This window comes from Cyberlindnera jadinii (assembly GCF_001661405.1).
Source record: "Cyberlindnera jadinii NRRL Y-1542 unplaced genomic scaffold CYBJAscaffold_1, whole genome shotgun sequence".
Taxonomy (NCBI): domain Eukaryota; kingdom Fungi; phylum Ascomycota; class Saccharomycetes; order Phaffomycetales; family Wickerhamomycetaceae; genus Williopsis; species Williopsis jadinii.
The window spans coordinates 1,467,248-1,485,260 of record NW_017963652.1 but is presented as its reverse complement, the minus strand read 5'-3'; the positions used below and the strand labels follow the sequence as shown (position 1 = coordinate 1,485,260).

At 45.8% G+C, this 18,013-nt stretch overlaps 11 protein-coding genes across 11 annotated transcripts; 3 read left to right on the top strand and 8 right to left on the bottom strand.

Annotated features, from left to right (window-relative positions):
- Positions 1-10: 10 nt before the first annotated feature.
- NOP9 (RNA-binding RNA processing protein NOP9) lies at positions 11-2,075 on the bottom strand. The gene has a single exon (XM_020214150.1). The coding sequence runs from the start codon at positions 2,063-2,065 to the stop codon at positions 95-97; it is 1,971 nt and encodes a 656-aa protein (XP_020073438.1). The 5' UTR covers positions 2,066-2,075; the 3' UTR covers positions 11-94.
- Positions 2,076-2,295: 220 nt separating this feature from the next.
- On the bottom strand, positions 2,296-4,001 carry CCT8 (chaperonin-containing T-complex subunit CCT8). Its single transcript, XM_020217289.1, has one exon. The coding sequence runs from the start codon at positions 3,955-3,957 to the stop codon at positions 2,305-2,307; it is 1,653 nt and encodes a 550-aa protein (XP_020073437.1). The 5' UTR covers positions 3,958-4,001; the 3' UTR covers positions 2,296-2,304.
- Positions 4,002-4,297: 296 nt separating this feature from the next.
- VPS53 (Vps53p) lies at positions 4,298-6,679 on the top strand (the record flags this gene model as incomplete). The annotated part of the gene is made up of 1 exon (XM_020213265.1): positions 4,298-6,679. One exon carries the CDS (start codon positions 4,298-4,300, stop codon positions 6,677-6,679), a length of 2,382 nt encoding a protein of 793 aa, XP_020073436.1.
- A 133-nt stretch (positions 6,680-6,812) lies between these two features.
- Positions 6,813-7,427, bottom strand: MRP8 (Mrp8p; the record flags this gene model as incomplete). The annotated part of the gene is made up of 1 exon (XM_020212352.1): positions 6,813-7,427. The coding sequence occupies one exon, from the start codon at positions 7,425-7,427 to the stop codon at positions 6,813-6,815; it is 615 nt and encodes a 204-aa protein (XP_020073435.1).
- A 456-nt stretch (positions 7,428-7,883) lies between these two features.
- On the bottom strand, positions 7,884-8,859 carry MCR1 (cytochrome-b5 reductase; the record flags this gene model as incomplete). Its single annotated transcript, XM_020212468.1, has 2 exons — positions 7,884-8,618; positions 8,701-8,859. 2 exons carry the CDS (start codon positions 8,857-8,859, stop codon positions 7,884-7,886), a joined length of 894 nt encoding a protein of 297 aa, XP_020073434.1.
- A 104-nt stretch (positions 8,860-8,963) lies between these two features.
- On the top strand, positions 8,964-10,435 carry NNR2 (NADHX dehydratase). Its single transcript, XM_020213264.1, has 2 exons — positions 8,964-9,287; positions 9,370-10,435. The coding sequence occupies exons 1-2, from the start codon at positions 9,206-9,208 to the stop codon at positions 10,287-10,289; spliced, it is 1,002 nt and encodes a 333-aa protein (XP_020073433.1). The 5' UTR covers positions 8,964-9,205; the 3' UTR covers positions 10,290-10,435.
- SDH1 (succinate dehydrogenase flavoprotein subunit SDH1) lies at positions 10,435-12,735 on the bottom strand. Its single transcript, XM_020214149.1, has one exon. The coding sequence runs from the start codon at positions 12,522-12,524 to the stop codon at positions 10,578-10,580; it is 1,947 nt and encodes a 648-aa protein (XP_020073432.1). The 5' UTR covers positions 12,525-12,735; the 3' UTR covers positions 10,435-10,577.
- Positions 12,736-12,920: 185 nt separating this feature from the next.
- On the bottom strand, positions 12,921-14,485 carry DBR1 (RNA lariat debranching enzyme). Its single transcript, XM_020214148.1, has one exon. The coding sequence runs from the start codon at positions 14,324-14,326 to the stop codon at positions 12,965-12,967; it is 1,362 nt and encodes a 453-aa protein (XP_020073431.1). The 5' UTR covers positions 14,327-14,485; the 3' UTR covers positions 12,921-12,964.
- Positions 14,486-14,692: 207 nt separating this feature from the next.
- RPC25 (DNA-directed RNA polymerase III subunit RPC25) lies at positions 14,693-15,283 on the top strand (the record flags this gene model as incomplete). The annotated part of the gene is made up of 1 exon (XM_020216159.1): positions 14,693-15,283. The coding sequence occupies one exon, from the start codon at positions 14,693-14,695 to the stop codon at positions 15,281-15,283; it is 591 nt and encodes a 196-aa protein (XP_020073430.1).
- A 65-nt stretch (positions 15,284-15,348) lies between these two features.
- RPT1 (proteasome regulatory particle base subunit RPT1) lies at positions 15,349-16,781 on the bottom strand (the record flags this gene model as incomplete). Its single annotated transcript, XM_020216158.1, has 2 exons — positions 15,349-16,545; positions 16,668-16,781. The coding sequence occupies 2 exons, from the start codon at positions 16,779-16,781 to the stop codon at positions 15,349-15,351; spliced, it is 1,311 nt and encodes a 436-aa protein (XP_020073429.1).
- Positions 16,782-16,987: 206 nt separating this feature from the next.
- CYBJADRAFT_165681 (coiled-coil domain-containing protein 124) lies at positions 16,988-17,873 on the bottom strand. The gene has a single exon (XM_020214147.1). The coding sequence runs from the start codon at positions 17,743-17,745 to the stop codon at positions 17,068-17,070; it is 678 nt and encodes a 225-aa protein (XP_020073428.1). The 5' UTR covers positions 17,746-17,873; the 3' UTR covers positions 16,988-17,067.
- Positions 17,874-18,013: the final 140 nt, after the last annotated feature.

Here is an 18,013-nt window from a genome sequence, read left to right as displayed (position 1 = left end):
TAATCAGACCCTTAGCTTGAATCCGATAAGCACTAACGAACTCTTCTTTATGAGATGTTAATCAATGCAGATTGTTCTGTTGTTATTATTGTACCTATTTACGGTTACGGCCTCTGATCTTCTGCTTCTTAGTTTCTGGAGTGTGTGATGATAGCTGGAGGTTATCTTTTCTCTTCTTACTCTCAGCCTTATCTGTAGTTTCTTCCGTGACTGGGGCCTTTGGTGGGAACTTTTCAAACTCTTCTTCCTTTATGGCAAAATTCCAATCGTGTCTCTTTCTCATGTAGAGTTCCATCTTCCAGTTCTTCCAGACAAGACGACCATATATACTCTCTTTCACTTTCTCCTTTTGATCCACGAGTTCTTTGGCGATTCTCTCCTTGTACATGTTCAGTTTCAATGTGAAACTCCAAAGTCTATCCACAATGTGAGATGCATAAGAGTTACACGCCATGTTGACAATCTCTCCCTGGAACTGGTTCAATAGGCGACGTCTGTATATAATATCTAGTTCGGGTTTGAGAACGTTTTCGACAACATGGGAGAACACACCGTGAAAGCACATTTGGATCAATCTCTCCTTTGGCAATGACAGGAGATTGTCAACAGTCAGTTTCAGGAATCGTGGATCGAAGTCGATGAGCTTCTCCAAGAACAGTGATCTTCTTCTCTCCTCTGCTGTTGGCCAATCATCACGTGTGTTTCCCAAAGTTGAACCACTTAATTGAAGAACAGACTCCAATATGTCACTTTCATTCTCCTTCGGTGTGTACTTCTTTGCCAATTCTTCAATGATTTGTGCTCTTTTGTAGTCATGATGAAGCGCAGAAGCATCAATTATGGACTGCCCCATCTCTAAGTTTGAGTTCATCAACATACTCATCTCAGGGATCAGTTCATTGAGCATTTGTCTGGCTTCGTTCTGTTTCAACTTCTTCAAAAGTGATTGGATAACGTAACTTCCTGTGGTGTCTCTCTTGGCCAACTTCAAGACCCTATTGGAGATGTAGAGCTTGTACAACCTTTCAACATATTTTACTCTTTGGTTCTTAATGGCATTTTCGAAGAAATGTGAACCAACGGCATCGGAAAGAACGTACTCCATGAACCCCTCTTCTTGTGGATCCTTCTCTTCGTTGTCCTTCAAGAATACCAAGTGCCAAAAAGGTCTATCTCTGTCCACCAAACCTTCAACTTGAATTAACAATTGCAGCACCGGTGAGGCAATCTTATGGATCGCAAATTCCCTTGCAGCTCTTCTATCCATCGAAGCCTTCAAAGTATCAATCAAATGTTTCAGCTCACTTTTGAACGATGAAGGTATTTGGAATGATCTGTTAAAATCCTCGTTATCGACAATCACAATCATTTTTCTTGCAATCTTACTCTTTTTAGAACGGAGTGTTGAGTTAGCCATTGTTGTTGAAGGCAACTCACTACCAGCAAGGATCAAGATTATCAGTCTCAAGGTGTGAGAGGCGTACTGATGTACAATCATTTCCTTCACAAATGGTCTAACTTCACTTAGGAAGAACAGAAAGAGATTTTCCATGGAGATGTAGTCATCACCCATATCTGCCTGTGGGAATGGGTTTAGAAGTTCCTTCTCCACCAAGGCAGCAGTACGAACAAGCAATGTCTCAACACAGTGTGATGAGTACTTCTGGTGGATCAGAGACACAAAATGACCATCAAATGACTTAAATATCTGCTTCAATTGCTCATCAGTGGCATTCAAAATGAGTCTCTCCATCAACTTGGAGCAAATCTGATTAGTGACAAGCTTCAGCTCCTTACCTTTCGCTTCCTCCAACACACTCGTGACGAAACCAGCCCTATCGTCATCATTCTCAAACGCATTGGCATTCAGAGTAGATTCAGCCTGCTTGAAATAGTCCAGCTCTGAAGAGTCTACCAAACCAAAGAACGTGTTTGGCTCACTATGAGATGCGTTTTCGCCAGCGGCTTGTTGAACTGGTTCATCAAAGACCTTCAACTCGGGCTCAAAACCGCCCTCGTGCTTGTCCTGGCTCTTCTGAGCTCTTCTGCCTCTCACTTTTCCCATTGGATAACAATGAGCTCTCTAATACCAGTGGTATATATATAAAAAAGAGAAAAGACAGCTAAAGTGTATGCAAATAAGAGAAAAGAAAAAAAAATTTCAGAGGTGCAGGGCATCACCTGTTACGGGACACACAGCTATACACTGCGCTCCTACTGCTAGCTCTCTACACAGTGTGTGCTACTAATTATGAGAAAGAAATGTACTAGGACACGTGTGTATTTTCTCTTACAACCTCCCAACTAGTCAGCTTGATCCCAATTGCCCGGTCTTGGTTGCTTTGGAACTTGAGGTCCACCAGCTCTCTTTGCCATGATGATTTGGTCTACAGACAAGACAGTGTTTGCAGCTTCTGTAGCAGCAGCGATAGCGAACTTCTTTGAAGCGAGCAGGTCATAGATACCCTCGGCAGTGATGTCTTTGACACCATTGGAAGATTCGCCGTCGATATCTACACCGAATGAGAGGCCCTCTGGTGTGCTATGCTTAGCGTATAGCCTTGGTAAGACCTCAGCTGAGTCCAAGCCTGCTGTTTCCGCAAGCACTCTAGGTATAACCTCGAAGGCGTTGGCGTATTGCTTGATAGCTAATTGAAGAAGCCCGGGAGTCTTTTCACCGTACTGGGTGATTCTGTTCACCAATTCGGCTTCAATAGCACCTGCACCTGGAAGCAATCTGTTGTCCTGTGTGAGTCCCTTGATGGCAGCCACACCATCATCAATAGCTCTTTCTATATCATCCAAATTATTCTTTGTTGCGCCCCTGATAACAATCGTTGAAGTTCTGGTAACTTCATTCTCTTGTCTAAAGATGGTGACTCTGTCGCCACCGATTTCCTTTGTTTCGATAATGTCAACGGTACCAACTTCTTCTGGTGTTGGGGCACCGAGACGTGGCAGTGGGGTGGCACCACATACTCTACAAACTCTTCTGAGATCGAACTTGGATGGGACTTTCAAAGTCAAAATCCCATAACGATCCAAGTAATGTTGCGCAAGCTCGCCAACTCCGGAGCCAGCAACAACAACTTTAACACCGGCATCAGCAATCTCTTTGACTATTTGATCAACTTGAGCCTCTTCGCCTTTAGAGAAATCCAACATCTCACTAGCGTTGTGCAATAGGACTGTACCTTTAGTCTCGGTCTGTGAGATATCAACTGGACAAGTAAAAACGACAACTTTACTAGGTTCCTTCAAGTTCTTCAAATGGCCTTCAGGCTCTCTTGGGAATACCATACCTTTGATAACCTCACTGTTATAGAGAGAACCACCCATGATCTTCACCACTCTGACACCATCCACGTTAAACGCCTTTGGATTCTTTGGCATAACGTTCAAGATAGCTTCGGAAACCAGACCAGAGATGAAGTCTTCTGAGCCATACTGCTTGGAACCAATGACAGGTTTGATCACCTTCTGGATGTCCTGTTTGGTTTCAACAGTACTGGAACTCACGGACAGCTTCTCCAAAGTTTCCAGCGCAAACTTGCTAGCCAATTGATATCCCTGGATGATCTCGGTTGGCTTCAGCCCAAGTGTCAACAACTTCTCAGCAACGTTGAGGAACTCACCAGCAAGGACGAGCACCAAGTTGGTACCATCTCCCATCTCCATCTCCTGCTGCTGTGAGGCCATGATAAGCAGCTTCACAGCCGGATGAACAACGTCAAGTTCACGCAGCATAGTAGCAGCATCATTTGTAATGAACACCTTCTGCAAATGGTTCACAATGATCTTATTTCTTCCACATGGTCCAATAGAGGTGAGGACCAACTTTGTGATCTCTCTACAAGCCTGGATGTTCTTCTGTACGGCACCGTCCGCGTTAGAATAGGTCTGGTACCCCTGCTTGAACAGGCCAGCGTTAGGAGCTTGTGGTAGACGAAGTGACATCCTGAACCCTCAACAACAAACTGAAAGACACGTCCCAAAGTCGAATTTGATCCAGCCAGCGCTTTCGCCTTCGAGAAGAGCTTTGTTTGTTGTTGTTTGTGCTTTTTTTTTCCACCGCTCGTCACCAACGAGACCCGGTAGGTACATCACGTGCACTGCTCCTCGGAATTGGGCGACATATTGCTTATGTAATTCATCTGGACACCACAAATGTGAAATGTGCCAACCGGGCCAGTTGCTTCAACAACAACGGGAAGAAGCGTACAACTTCACCCGTCACAGGGCAGAGCTGCTTGGAGTGAGTGACAACAGGCACGTTTAAAGGAGAAAGAACGGCCCAATGTCTGAGAGATTGAGTCTCGCTGACTACGATGTCAAGGAAGATCTCAGGAATTTGCTTAATGAGCCGGTATCGGTGGAGTCGTTAAGCACACAGATCAACTACGTCAACGGTTATAAACTGCACCTTGATTCACAGCTCGCCGTCAATGAGGCGGAATACGAGGAATATTTGAAGTCCGATGGCCAATTCCAATCCAGTGAGGCGAAGAAGGACCTGGAGCTGATCATCAGTGAGATTTCGGAAAACAGGAAGCTATCAGCGAACACACAAGCGGTGATCACTAGCATGACCTCGGGTATTAAGAAGTTGGATGATGCTAAGAAGAACCTCGTTCTGAGCATGACTGTTTTGAAGAGATTGCAGATGATGATCATCGCAGATGAGCAACTCGGGTCTTTGATCGATGAGAAGCGATATACGGAGGCTGAGCCTCTTCTCGGTGCTGTCGGAGAATTGGTTGACCACTTCAAGAGCTACAAAAGTATCGACAGTGTTGCAAAATTGACAAAGAGTGTCAATGCATTAGAGGTGAGGCTAGCAGATCAGGTGCTGAAGGATTTTGAGCTGACATTGACGAACAAAGACCCCGTTGCAGAATCTGAGTTACGTAGTGCTTGTCGGATAATGGACACGTTGGGACAAGAGTACCATGACAAATTGCTCAACTGGTTTTGTAATCATCAATTGAGAGAAATCAAGACAATATTCGTTAGTACTGATGAAGCTGGCTCGCTGGATAACTTACAGAGAAGATTCCTGTTCTTCAAGAGGGTTCTCAAGAACTATGAAGAATTGTTTGCGCCATTATTCCCTGAAAGCTGGAAAGTTGAAGAAGAACTTTCAAACAGATTCTGTGAGCATACCCGTGATGGTATCAAGCAGATCTTGTCACAGAACGGTAAGACCACTGATGTTGATATGTTGCTCAACTCACTACAGCAGGCTCTTGATTTTGAAAAGTTCTTGAACAACAAATTTAGAAGATCTAATGATGATTCAGCCAACTCGTCAGTTGCAAATTTCAACACTCCAATCCCAACAGATGGTGTCTTTACACACAAAGTTTCCGCAGCATTTGAACCGTTCTTGAATCTGTGGGTTGATCATCAAAACTCCTTCCTCAGCTCGAAGTTTATGGAGTTTCTCTCACAACCTAAGCTGCCACCCGATTCTCAAAACCATGCAAACGTCATCCCTTCATCTGCGGATCTATTCAGGGCCTATAGACACTTGTTGACTCAGTGCTCGAACCTTTCCACCGGCGGGCCATTGTACGATCTGTCAAAGCTTTTCCAGAAATGGTCCTTAGAGTACGCCAACAAAGTGCTTAGACCAACTCTTCCAGCAAGTCAAATAACTGATGATGCCATCCCATATATCACGTTGGTGATCAACACAGCAGACTATTGTCATACCACGATGAATCAATTACAAGAAAAGCTTACAGAACTCGTCGACAATGAGTATAAGCAACGTATAAACTTTGATGCTGCCAACGATTCATTCATGAGGCTAATCAACAGATCGTTGAACATCCTGGTACAGAAAATCGAAACTGAAAGCGCATTCTCTTGGAGGGAGATGGCCAATACAAACTGGGCCCACATGGAAGATGTCGGTGACCAAAGTCGATACATTGCCAGTTTGCGGGATGTGCTGCTGAACAACTGTGAAAAGATACTACCAACTCTTTCCAGGGACCTCTACGTTAGAAACCTTTGCGATAAGATTGTTGAATCCACTGTGAACCAATTCCTGCTGAACATTGTCAAGACGAAGCCCATCCCAGTTATCGCTGCTGAGCAGATGCTGCTGGATCTCAGTGTATTGAAGGAAACTTTCTTGAAATTGACCACATGTGCAGGTCCGGATTATAAGCCTTCCTCACAATATCAAAAGCACGCTGAGAAGATAACTGGTAAGCTGGAAATCATATTAAAAGTACTTTTAACCCAGGACGCACCTCAAGAGGGACTTGTAACGAACTATTTCTATTTGATTGGGGATCGTTCGGTTGCAAACTTTATAAAGGTGTTGGAATTGAAAGGAATATCTGATAAAGACCGGCAAACAAGATACATTGACTTGTTCAAGATCCATATGAAGGCACATGACAATCTAATAGATTCCTCGCCTGTTCTTGCCAAACTTGTTGTTGAATCCGGGACAACAGTCGTTCCATCTTCCACTGGGTTATTGAACACGAAGATCATGTCTATCTCACCTGATTTACCAAGCTCACCAAAGCTCGAAAACTTGTTAAAGACGAAAGATGGTTTCAAAGAGTTTGCAAGTAACGGTGAAGCCAGTGTCAACAAATTGGGGGAAAACCTACACAAGTTTGGCCGTTTCTTCAACAGACAACATAACAATAATTAGACAACACTATCTTCTTTTACTTCTACAGAACTGTTGTAAACCACCGATGGCTTTAGAGCGTATCACACAGCATCAAATTGAGGTTAAAGTCATTAGAAATTAGACAAACAATACATCATGCATATACAAGACATTACCAGGCATCCTCGCCTCTTCTAAAGGTCAATCCCAAGAATCTTGATAGTTTGTCATAGGCGTCAATGAGGTCCTCGGAGGAGAAGTCAGAAGGCTTCACTTCAACAGTCTCAACTTCAGCAGCGTTTTCAGTCTCGACAAACTCCTCAAACTTTGCTCTCTCAGCAGCAGTTGGTGGGAGCAGTTCATAGAATCTAGCAAGCTTCACGAGATCCTCATCGCTCAGGTCCTTGAACTCTGCCAATGTGCCTGGGAACAGCTCCACTGGCGGCTCCTCACCATCCTGGTTCAACAGTGGAGCCAACAACTCGTTCCCAGTCTTCTTAGAGTTGATCAATCTTCTGATGCTACGCTCCTCCAGGACATCCAGCTGGCCTTGCAACTCGCCAACCAATTGCACCAAGTCTTCGTTAGTGGCGAAATCGCTCGTGTCGATTGAAGGAGACCGTTTGGCACTAGGCTTGGAGCCAAAATGGCCAACCCTGGTCTTGGTGTTCTCAACCTGTAAAGTTAACACCTGTTCTCCGGTCTTGCTGATAACCTCATTTTGCTTCTTCACAAGGAGTGCGAGCTCCTTAAGCTGCTCTGTGAGTGATTCAACAGTCTCTGGCATTGTCACTAGCTGTTTACCTAAATATCTGGCTTCGATACGGTCGAAAACAGGGGAAACAGGGGGAAAGTTCGCAATTGATCCGAAACAATGTCGGCAACTCAGGGGGGACGTTGTTCGCCTTTATATAAACAGCCCGCAACGCTACGCCATGTGTCACGTCACAAATTACACCCATACAAAAAGCCAGGGAAGCGACAGCACAGCCTGAGGGCGAATGATGTAATTTTACGACGAGTTGCGTATGTCGTATAAACAAGGGCACTTTGAGGGTTAGGAGAAGGCATTGATAGCAAGTCTTAAGCTGTGTAATTTAAGAGCATGTGTGGAATGTGTGAGGAATGTGTATGGAATGTGTATTGAATGTATATAGTGTACGTCCTTGACTCTGCCTGGCTCTCTGCCTGGCCCTTTGCCCGGCTCTCTCGCTCCAGCTTTATATTTTAAACAACATCACACTTAGAACTTGAACACCTCCTCCTTGGTGAAGCCCAACTCCTTCAAGGCACCTGTGACCTCACCTTGGTCGGATGGAGACACCTTGTTACCGGAGATGGCCTCGTACAAAGGTGGTGGACCACACACGTAAACGTGGTGGTCGGCACTTGGGCCTGGGATGTTCTTTGCCAACCACTCCTTTGTGATGTAGCCAACCTGTGCGTTTGGAGCGCTTGGAGAGGCCTCGTCGAGGAAGTAGGTCACGTTGACACGGTCTGGGAACTTTGCGGCGATCTCGTCGATCTCCTTCTTCAACAAGGTGTCCTCAGCGGTCTTGGAGCCGTAAACCAAATTCACCTTTGTCTTCTCCTGTGGGTCCTTGGTGATTTGGTGCAAGAGCTGGTACAATGGGGTGATACCGGAACCACCGCCAATCAAAGTGACGCTCTTGAATTGGTTTGGAGTCCACTTCCACTTGATAATTGGGCCCTTGAAGGAGACTGTGTCGTTCTCCTTCAAGCCAAAGATGTGGTTACCAAACTTACCAGTTGGGTACTTCTTGATGACAAACTCAATGGTGCCGGTCTGTTCTGGGTCAGAAACAGGGGTGTATGGTCTCACAACGTTGCTGCCCTTTGGCGTAACGTACTTGGCAAGGAGAATAGACGCCGTCACCAAACCAGACTTGACATCCTCCGATGGGAGCGCAAAGGTGAACTTTCTGCTGTCATGAGAAAGGTCCTCGTACTTGATGAGCTAAGGAACAGCGGACGAGTCCCAGTTAGTACAAAGCTCAATTGGTACGCAAGCAGCAAATGCTGAACGGGGGGAAACTCACCTTCAAGTCAATCCACTGGTCGTCGCCTTTGAAAGCGGCCGCTGGCTCGTTGGCAAGCGGTCTCAACGTGGAGAACGCCAATGTTGCGGCAACAGCGGCGGTGCCAACGGCAACTGGAACAATAAACTTGCTAGAGGTCAATCTGGAGATAAGAGACATGGTGTATTCTTCTCGAGGTGAATCAATTGGAAAGAGAGAAGCGAAAAAGGGTGAGTTTAAGAAGAAACAAAGCACAGCACTCATAATTTCAATCTTCGATTCGTCAGCTTACCAAGCACATGCGGCCCACGCCTGGTTGGAGCACGGCGAGAAAAACTGTGGATCCGAAAGGGGAGCAGTGGACCTGAGCTCGCTTCTCTGGGCCGAGCAGCAGACACAATCTCTGCCCGCTCCCGCTTCTCCTTCCCCTTTGCCTCTCCCCGGCACAGAAACTCACAGGCTAAGACGTCTTGGTTCGTAGCCATCGGGAACAACTCCACAGCGAGACAGAGAGAGAGAGTAAGAGATGAATAAAAGCGCAAACGAACTGCTCCAATTGGTGAGGAAGTTGGTTCCGCCGCTTTCCCCGGGCTTCTACAAGGGCCAAGGTGAGTTTACCCCATACCTGTGTTTTGTTGCTGGTGAGCGTGTGTGTGTGTGTCATTAGTACTGACGCCTTCTGTATCAAAGCCGGTAGAATTGCCGTTATAGGTGGCTGTGAGGACTACACCGGTGCCCCCTACTTCTCTGCACACGCTGCAGCTGTGTTTGGAGCTGACTTGTCACATGTGGTGTGCGAGAAGCAGGCTGCCGCTGTGATCAAGTCGTACTCTCCCAACCTCATGGTCCATCCCTACCTGTACGAGTCGGATAACGTCCCTGTAGGTGAGGATGCAAACAACTGGGTGGATACGAAAGTGCTGCCAAAGGTGCACGGACTGCTGGACCGCATCCATGTTGTTGTTCTGGGCCCCGGCTTGGGGAGAGACGAGTTGATGTTATCGACTGTGGAGAAGATCATTGCGTACCTGAGGGAGAAGAACACCGCAGTTGTGCTCGATGCCGACGCTCTGTTTCTCATATGTCAAAAGCCAGAGATCATACAGGGCTATGACCGCGCTGTTCTAACCCCCAACATCGTGGAGTTTAAGAGATTGGCAAAGGCCTTGGGTGTCGAGCACGATGACCTGGAAGAGGAAACAAGGCTCGTGGCCAAAAAGCTGGGTGTCACAGTCATGAGAAAGGGGAGTGAGGATGTCATCGTTAACGGGGACATTTTGATCAAGAGTTCGTTGCAGGGCTCAAACCGTCGTGCAGGTGGTCAAGGTGATACTCTAACAGGTAACATTGCCACCTTACTGGCATGGGGTGACGCTTATTCTCAAGGGCTTTGGAGCCATCCTCAGGGGGAAATAACAAAGAATCAGATACCCGTGTTGGCATGCTTTGGAGCAAGTTGTGTGACAAGATACGCTGCGAGATTGGCATTTAACCAAGTTGGAAGGGCAATGCAAGCTACTGATCTCCATGCAAAGGTTGGAGAAGCGTATAAAGCCGTGATTGAAGACCAGTCGTTCTCCATACCGGACAAATCATCGACCAAAATCTGATATCTACAAACAGATCCATCTCCCTTTTTCCGTATATACGTGTTTTCAGTTGATTATAAACATATCAACAAGAGAAATACCATTGCTGTTTCACAACTAGACGGTAGAACAAGCGTCTCCATCAGAAGAAATATTGAAACACATAAAAAAAGTAAAAACAAATAATCCAATTAACAAAATGCATGATGAGAACCCCCTAATGATTCTTTTCCTCCCACTTCTCCAAGCTCCGCTTCAATCCTCCAGTATGTGTAAGTAGATATAGATTGACTGAAACATTAACCTACTTCAATAAGCTCTGACAGCTGGTGGAACAGACTTACACTCATTCTCATCAAGGGTATGGCTGATGACTGCTCTGTAGTTCAACTCGACGTCAGCACCGTTCTCCTTTTGCCATGAAAGAGAGTGCTTCATCCAGTTAACATCATCTCTCTCTGGATAATCCTCTCTGGCGTGAGCACCACGAGACTCCTTTCTGGCAACAGCAGATTCAGCAGTTTGAACAGCACAGGTCAAAAGGTTTTGCAATTCCAAAGTCTCAACCAAGTCAGAGTTCCAAATCATAGAACGGTCTGATGTACCAACCTCTGGGAAGGTCTTATCAACAGCTGTGATACCTCTAACACCATCCTCCAAAGATTCTTGAGTTCTGAAGACAGAAACATCCTTTTGCATGGTCTTTTGCATAGCAAGACGAATGTCAGCAGTTGGTCTTGGACCGCTAGCGTTTCTAAGCTTGTCCAAGTTAGCAATACTCTCCTTACCCAAATCGGCTGGAAGTGGCTTGTGTGGCAAACCTGGTTGCAAAGTGTCAGCAATAGTCAAGGCAACAGCACGACCAAAGACAACCAAATCCAAAAGGGAGTTAGCACCCAATCTGTTGGCACCGTGAACGGAAACACAGGCAGCTTCACCACAGGCCAACAAACCTGGAACAACCTTGTCCTTTCCTTCCTCGTCAAGGGTCAAAACTTCACCATTCCACTTAGTTGGGATACCACCCATGTTGTAGTGAACAGTTGGCAAAATTGGAATTGGCTCCTTTGTAATATCAACACCAGCAAAGATAGCAGCGGTCTCAGAGATACCTGGAAGACGCTCCTTCAACACTTCAGCTGGAAGATGGGACAATTGCAATGACATGTGATCCTTCTCTGGACCAACACCACGGCCAGCTCTGATCTCCATGGTAATAGCTCTGGAAACAACATCTCTACAAGCCAAATCCTTCGCATGTGGAGCGTAACGTTCCATGAAACGTTCACCCTCAGAGTTGATCAAGAAACCACCTTCACCACGAGCACCTTCTGTGATCAAACAACCGGAACCGTAGATACCAGATGGGTGGAATTGAATGAACTCCAAATCTTGCAATGGCAAACCAGCACGGGACACCATGGCGAAACCATCACCAGTACATGTGTGGGCAGAAGTACAAGAGAAGTAGGCACGACCGTAACCACCAGTAGCAATAACAGTCTTGTGAGCTCTGAATCTGTGCAAAGTACCATCTTCTTGGTTGTAAGCCATAACACCGACACACTCGCCGTTGTCCATCAACAAGTCCAAAGCGAAGAACTCGATGAAGAAGTGTGTGTTGTGTCTCAAGGCTTGACCGTAAAGAGAATGCAACAAGGCGTGACCGGTTCTGTCAGCAACAGCACATGTTCTGTAGGCTTGACCACCCTTACCGTACTCCTTAGATTGACCACCGAAGGCTCTTTGGTAGATTCTTCCCTCCTCGGTTCTTGAGAATGGGACACCGTAGTGCTCCAACTCAATGATGGATTGTGGAGCCTCTCTGGTCATGTAGTGGATAGCATCTTGGTCACCGAGCCAGTCAGAACCCTTGACGGTGTCATACATGTGCCAGTGCCAGTCATCCTTGTGCATGTTACCAAGAGCGGCGTTGATACCACCTTGAGCAGCAACAGTGTGCGATCTGGTTGGGAAAAGCTTGGAGATACAAGCAGTCTTGTAACCAGCATTGGCCAAACCAAACGCAGCACGCAAACCAGCACCACCAGCACCAATCACCAAACAGTCGTACTCGTGGTCGATGATGTGGTAGTTGTCCGCCACACCACGAGCCGCGTTCTCACCTTTGATGTCACCACCGACACTGTGGGCGAGCTTAGCAACAGCTGATGTGGAGAAAGAAAGCTGTGTTCTCTTGTTCGTGGCAGCAGCAGCACGAAGAGCACGCTTAGATGAATGACGCAGAGAGAGCATTGTCAATTAACCTCTGAATCGAGTATCCGTTATGTAAAAGTCGATGAGGACGTTGGACTGACAACAGAAGAGAGTAACAAGTGAAGGAGAAGGAATCAACAGTACAATGAAAAACTCTCAACCTCTAACTGGCGCCTGGGGAGAAAGAAAAAAGAGCCTCTTTTCCGGTACACGCAACACCTTCGGGCGCCATCTCGGTCATGTCCCCCCGGGCGTTCACGGCGCATGGATACGCTCCCTTCAGCCAATAGCGTCGTGAGAATTGCTAATGTTGGTGTCCGGGTTTCCTTGCGGTGCTCACCCCCGGGCACTGGACGAGCGCGTATAACGGACACTCAAACGCCTTCAGAGACGTGAGGGTAGAGTTCTAATTCATGTCTACAACTGATGTACGTAGTGGCAGAGAGCGTGCGTCGTTGTGATGGGCGTTTCTTGCAGTTTTACATAAACCTCTTGATGAACTGGGACGTCTGCTCGGCCGGGTTTGCCAGAGTTGGTTCAAAGTTATCCCACACGGTTAAGTCGTGTTTCAGCTTGAAGCCTGCGTTGTTGATCTCTTTGGACAGTTGTTCCAGGACACTCGGTTTCGAGAGCTGATCCATTTGCATGGACCGGTAGCCCTGCGTCTTCTTGAAGCGCTCGAACCAGTGGGTGATTTGTAGAAATTCGTTGTCGTAGTACAGCTTATCTGATTCTGAGGAGATGTGGTTGTTTGTTACTGGGACATCCACGATTTGGAAGAAGGGATGGTTTGGTAGCGGTTTGGACAATGCGAGGAAATTCGTCTGCGAGAACCCCTTTGCGTAGAGCTTGTCTTCGCTCGTTGTGGTTTCCAAGTCTTCATCTGCAACTTCCGATACGACCTCTTTGTCGTTTAACTGATCGTCAAGTCCTAAATCTATCTCATCCTGGTTCTGAGGCTGCTGGTCAAGCTCTAAGTCGATTTCATCTTCATTTTTTGGTTGCTCATCTCCAAGGTCCAAGTCAATCTCGTCCTGGTTCATTGCTTGGAGACCAATCCCATTTCCATTGCTAGTATGCACCCTCTTAACCTCTCTGGCATCACTACTGAGTTTCCTCTTGGTTTCGTGTTTAACGAGTGCTTCGAACTTGACGTGTAAATGGGCACTAAACCACCAATTCGGCATCAGTCGCTTTAAAAGTACCATGTAGTAAGGGTTTCCCAACTCGCCCTTCTCTATATCTCCTTTTAAAAAGGGTTTCCTCCTCAGCAGTCTGTCAAGATCCCCATAATGGGCTATGCCCTCGGGCCAATCATGCGTTATAAAACAGTTCATGTTCAAATCACGCAGCAGAAACATCTTGAAGATATCTTCGAATCTTGTATGATAGAAGCTTCGCACAGATTTTCCATCAAGAGGAGCTGTTTCGTATCTTTTCTTGTAAAAATCAAACGCTTTGAATATTCCAGAAACACCACCAATTCGAAGCCCTTTATACCAAACAACACCATTGGTTCCCATGTACCAGATCTTTGGTGCAACCCACCCTCCATGAGGCAGCTGGGCAAGCAAATCACCACATTCATGGTTCCCTCCAATAAATATCGTAAGTACAGGTGTGACCTCTGTACCTTCGTAATAGCGATGGAAATCACCGAGTCTCTTATACTTCTCGGGCATAGATATGGATGTGAAATCAGCCTTAGATCTCAAGGCTTGGAAATCACCACAAATAATTAATAGTTCTGGTCTCATATCATCTGGTAAGGTGTTTATCCTTGTGTATATCGCATCAAGCTCACCATGTGCACATCCAACCACAGCTACTTTAACAGACATTTTTGATTACCCTTCTGTGCCAGTCTTTTCACAAACGAGATGATGAGATGGGTCTATTCAAACGGCAGTAAAGATGAAAACAATTGAAGAGCTAGTGAAAACAGTTGGTTTGTTTCTATTGTACACTATCAACAAGCATGTGTACCCTCTTGATGACCTAATGACCTCCTTCCCCTTTAACAAAACCTGCTGAGAAGGCATGGAGAGCTCATCTTCAGCATTTCGAGAGCCTGGGTTGGTCGGTAGGAGCAACACTGAAAACTTGTAACATGAACTTCATCTCATCGAACAACACAAGCCATAAAACTTTTTCTTGTCTTCTCAAGCTCGATAACCTGTGTCTGGGCTCTGAAACCATTTGTAACGATGTTTGTGCTATCACGTCTTTCCGATCTTATACGAATTCCACCAGATCAGTTCCACAGAAAGGCTAAGAAGGCTATCATATCCGAGCTTAACAGAAAGTACTCCAACAAAGTTGTGAACAATTTGGGACTTGTCATAGCGGTGTGGGATCTTGTCAAAGTTGATGATGGCTTGTTGAAACCAGGTGATGGTGCCAGCTTCATCAAATGTGAGGTCCGTGTCGTTGTCTTCAGACCTTTTGTAGGTGAAATCCTTACTGGTTGGATAGAGAAATGTACACCTGAAGGAATCAAGGTTAAAATGGAGTTCTTTAATGACGTCTTCATACCGAAGTCCCTACTGTTTGAAGGCTCAGAATACTCATTAAACGACAATGCATGGATTTGGGATGCAGATGGTACAAAGTTATATCTTGATATTAACGAAATGATACGATTCCGTGTTGAAGAGGAGATCTTTGTTAACGTGAAGCCAAAGGGACCAAATCTTGAAGACGATGAACAACAAGAACAGGAAGAAAGGGGTCCAAGTTACGCAATCTTGGGGAGTTGTCAAACAGATGGTATGGGCTGTGTTAGCTGGTGGGATTAAAACGCTACGTATAAAGTGTGTGATCATAACAAAAACAAGGGGACAAATTGACAGTTTCATTTTCTTTAATTGTATTGCATGTAACGACTTGTGGAACTGAACTTCAAGTTACCCTTGATGACCTTCTCAACGGCCTTGAGGAAATCCTTTTCTGTAGCAACTTTTCTTCTCTCTCTGATAGCGAACATACCTGCTTCAGTACACACAGATCTCAACTCTGCACCCGTGGCGTTTGGACACAATCTGGCAATCAATTCCCATCTAATATCTCTCTCGACAGACATAGCCTTTGAATGAATTCTAAAGATGTTGGCACGTCCTTCAAGGTCCGGCAACGAGAATTCAACTTTTCTGTCAATTCTTCCAGGTCTTAACAATGCAGGGTCCAATGTGTTTGGTCTATTTGTAGCAAACATAACTTTGATGTTACCTCTAGGATCGAAACCATCTAATTGCGTGATCAATTCCAACATGGTTCTCTGCACTTCGTTGTCGCCACCTGCACCATCATCGACACGGGCACCTCCAATGGCGTCCACTTCGTCAAAAAAGATAATACAAGCCTTTTTCGTTCTCGCCATTTCAAATAACTCACGAACCATACGAGCACCTTCACCGACGTATTTCTGTACAAGCTCTGACCCGATAACTCTGATGAAAGTCGCGTCTGTTCTGTTAGCAACGGCACGAGCACATAACGTCTTACCGGTACCTGGTGGGCCGTACAACAATATACCCTTTGGAGGGTCAATACCCAACTTGACAAATCTTTCTGGTGACAGTAGAGGAAGTTCAACAACTTCTCTCAGTTTTTCAATTTGATCTTTGCACCCACCGATGTCGCTGTACGTCACGTCTGGTTTCTCCTCCACTGTCATCATCGTCACACTTGGATCAATCTTTGGTGGTAATGGCAATTGGATTTCATACTTTGTACGATCAACACCAACCCTCATCGCTTCTTCAATATCTGTTGGTGACACGTTTTGACCCAATGCCACGACAAACTTCGCAATCTGTTTAATGTTGATCACATATTTGGATTTGTCTTCACCTTCATCACTTTTGATGATCTTCGTACATCTGGCCACCTGCAAAGGCTGTGACTCCATGTTTTGCTTATCTGCCATCACATCCCACAAGTGTGGTGGAGCAAGACCTGTGTTACTCTCCTTAACACCAACTTTCTCCTTGATCTTTGCCTCAATGGTTTTGATATCCTGTTCAACTTCTTTAATCTTCTTCGCGTATGGTGCAACTCCCTATGTAAAAGGATACGTTAGTATTCGTACAGTTGTGAGAGTATTACTCGGGGGGTCCAGTAGATGTAGCATCTCTCTATGGGCTCTCCTGGTGATAATACTGAACAATGGCTATCACTTACATATGTACGCAACACCTGGATATCGCCTTCACTCAGCGGCACAATCTTCTCTTCTGGTTTGCTTTCATCCTCTAACGGAGCAACATACTTATCCCAATCGGCTTTTGGAGGCATCTTTTCTTCGGTTTCAAACAAGCACAGTGAAAACTTCGGAACCGCTCTGTGTGTTTATTGTATGTTTACGATGGTGATGTTTTGTTCAACTTTTCCGGTGTGTGGCAAAATCGTGGAAACAACAACAGCAGAATGCAAATTCGCGAAAAAAGGAAGAACGAAGGGGAAGGCAAATCACACAGTCTTGCGACAACTACAAAAGACTCAACAGGGTGTAAATATTTGGCAATTAAACCCAAGAAGTATGCTTTCTTTCATTACAATTCATTAAACAACGCAATCAAGCTCAGTTCTTGACGTACTTGTCCTCTCTGTGCTTCTTGATCTCCTTCTTCAAGTGATCCACGTCGGCCTTGGTGGAGTTGTAGTTGATGTTTGTAGCCTGGTTGAAAGGATTCTCTGGTGATTTCTCAAACTCCTTGAAGACGAGCTGCTTCACTTGTTGCAGTCTGAGACCTGGGTTCTCCTTTCTCATCTCTGGGACTCTTCTCTCCTCGTAGGCGGCCAATGCGGCTTTGAATCTTCTCTCTGGGTGTCTATCAATGTCCTTGTCACTCACAGCACCACCCTTATGGGTCAAGGTCAATGCCTCCAACGCACTGTCAATACCAGAAGCGGAGATTTCAGAAGACGTTGGCAAATCGTTGAGGAAGTCATCAATCTTGCCAGCTCTCTTAGCGGCAACTTTAGCAGCACCTCTACCTTTACCTGATGCCTTCGAAGGCAGGGAGTCCTCCTCCTCTTTCAAAAGCGCCTCTCTTTCTGCCTTCTTTCTGGCGTCCTCAGCCTTCTTAGCTGCAGCTTCCTCTTTCTTCTTGTTGCCCTTCTTAGCACCCTCCGCCCATTGGGAGTCTTCAGCTGCGTCCAGCTTGGCTTGTTCCTCTGCTCTCTTCTTGTTTGCAGCCTCCGCCTTTCTGGCATTACCAGCTGCTTTCTTGGAATTCTCTCCTCCCTTCTTAGCCATTGTCTCTTTCACAGCGTGTGTCCTCGTATACAACTCTCGATGGTGAAAGCGAAAGGAAAGAAATCACAGAATTCTACCACACCCATAAAAGATGCATTGGAACGTCCACAAGATGCATGAAAAAACACAATATCGGATGACTAAGCGCTGACTAAGCATTTCTTCCTGCCAACAAGTGTTTTTTGGCGGGTTTTCGTTTTCGCTCTGCGTTTCTGTGGTTTTTGTGTATGTTTTTTGGTTTTTCTGGTAAAGTTACCCGTCATTTGAT

What these genes read in the sequence shown, in the direction of transcription:
- CCT8 (XM_020217289.1), bottom strand. Translation starts at nt 3,957, where the DNA reads ATGTCACTTCGTCTACCACAAGCTCCTAACGCTGGCCTGTTCAAGCAG.
- SDH1 (XM_020214149.1), bottom strand. Translation starts at nt 12,524, where the DNA reads ATGCTCTCTCTGCGTCATTCATCTAAGCGTGCTCTTCGTGCTGCTGCT.
- NOP9 (XM_020214150.1), bottom strand. Translation starts at nt 2,065, where the DNA reads ATGGGAAAAGTGAGAGGCAGAAGAGCTCAGAAGAGCCAGGACAAGCAC.
- NNR2 (XM_020213264.1), top strand. Translation starts at nt 9,206, where the DNA reads ATGAATAAAAGCGCAAACGAACTGCTCCAATTGGTGAGGAAGTTGGTT. An exon ending in GGGCTTCTACAAGGGCCAAG is followed by an intron (nt 9,288 to 9,369) that starts GTGAGTTTACCC and finishes TCTGTATCAAAG; the next exon opens with CCGGTAGAATTGCCGTTATA.
- CYBJADRAFT_165681 (XM_020214147.1), bottom strand. Translation starts at nt 17,745, where the DNA reads ATGGCTAAGAAGGGAGGAGAGAATTCCAAGAAAGCAGCTGGTAATGCC.
- DBR1 (XM_020214148.1), bottom strand. Translation starts at nt 14,326, where the DNA reads ATGTCTGTTAAAGTAGCTGTGGTTGGATGTGCACATGGTGAGCTTGAT.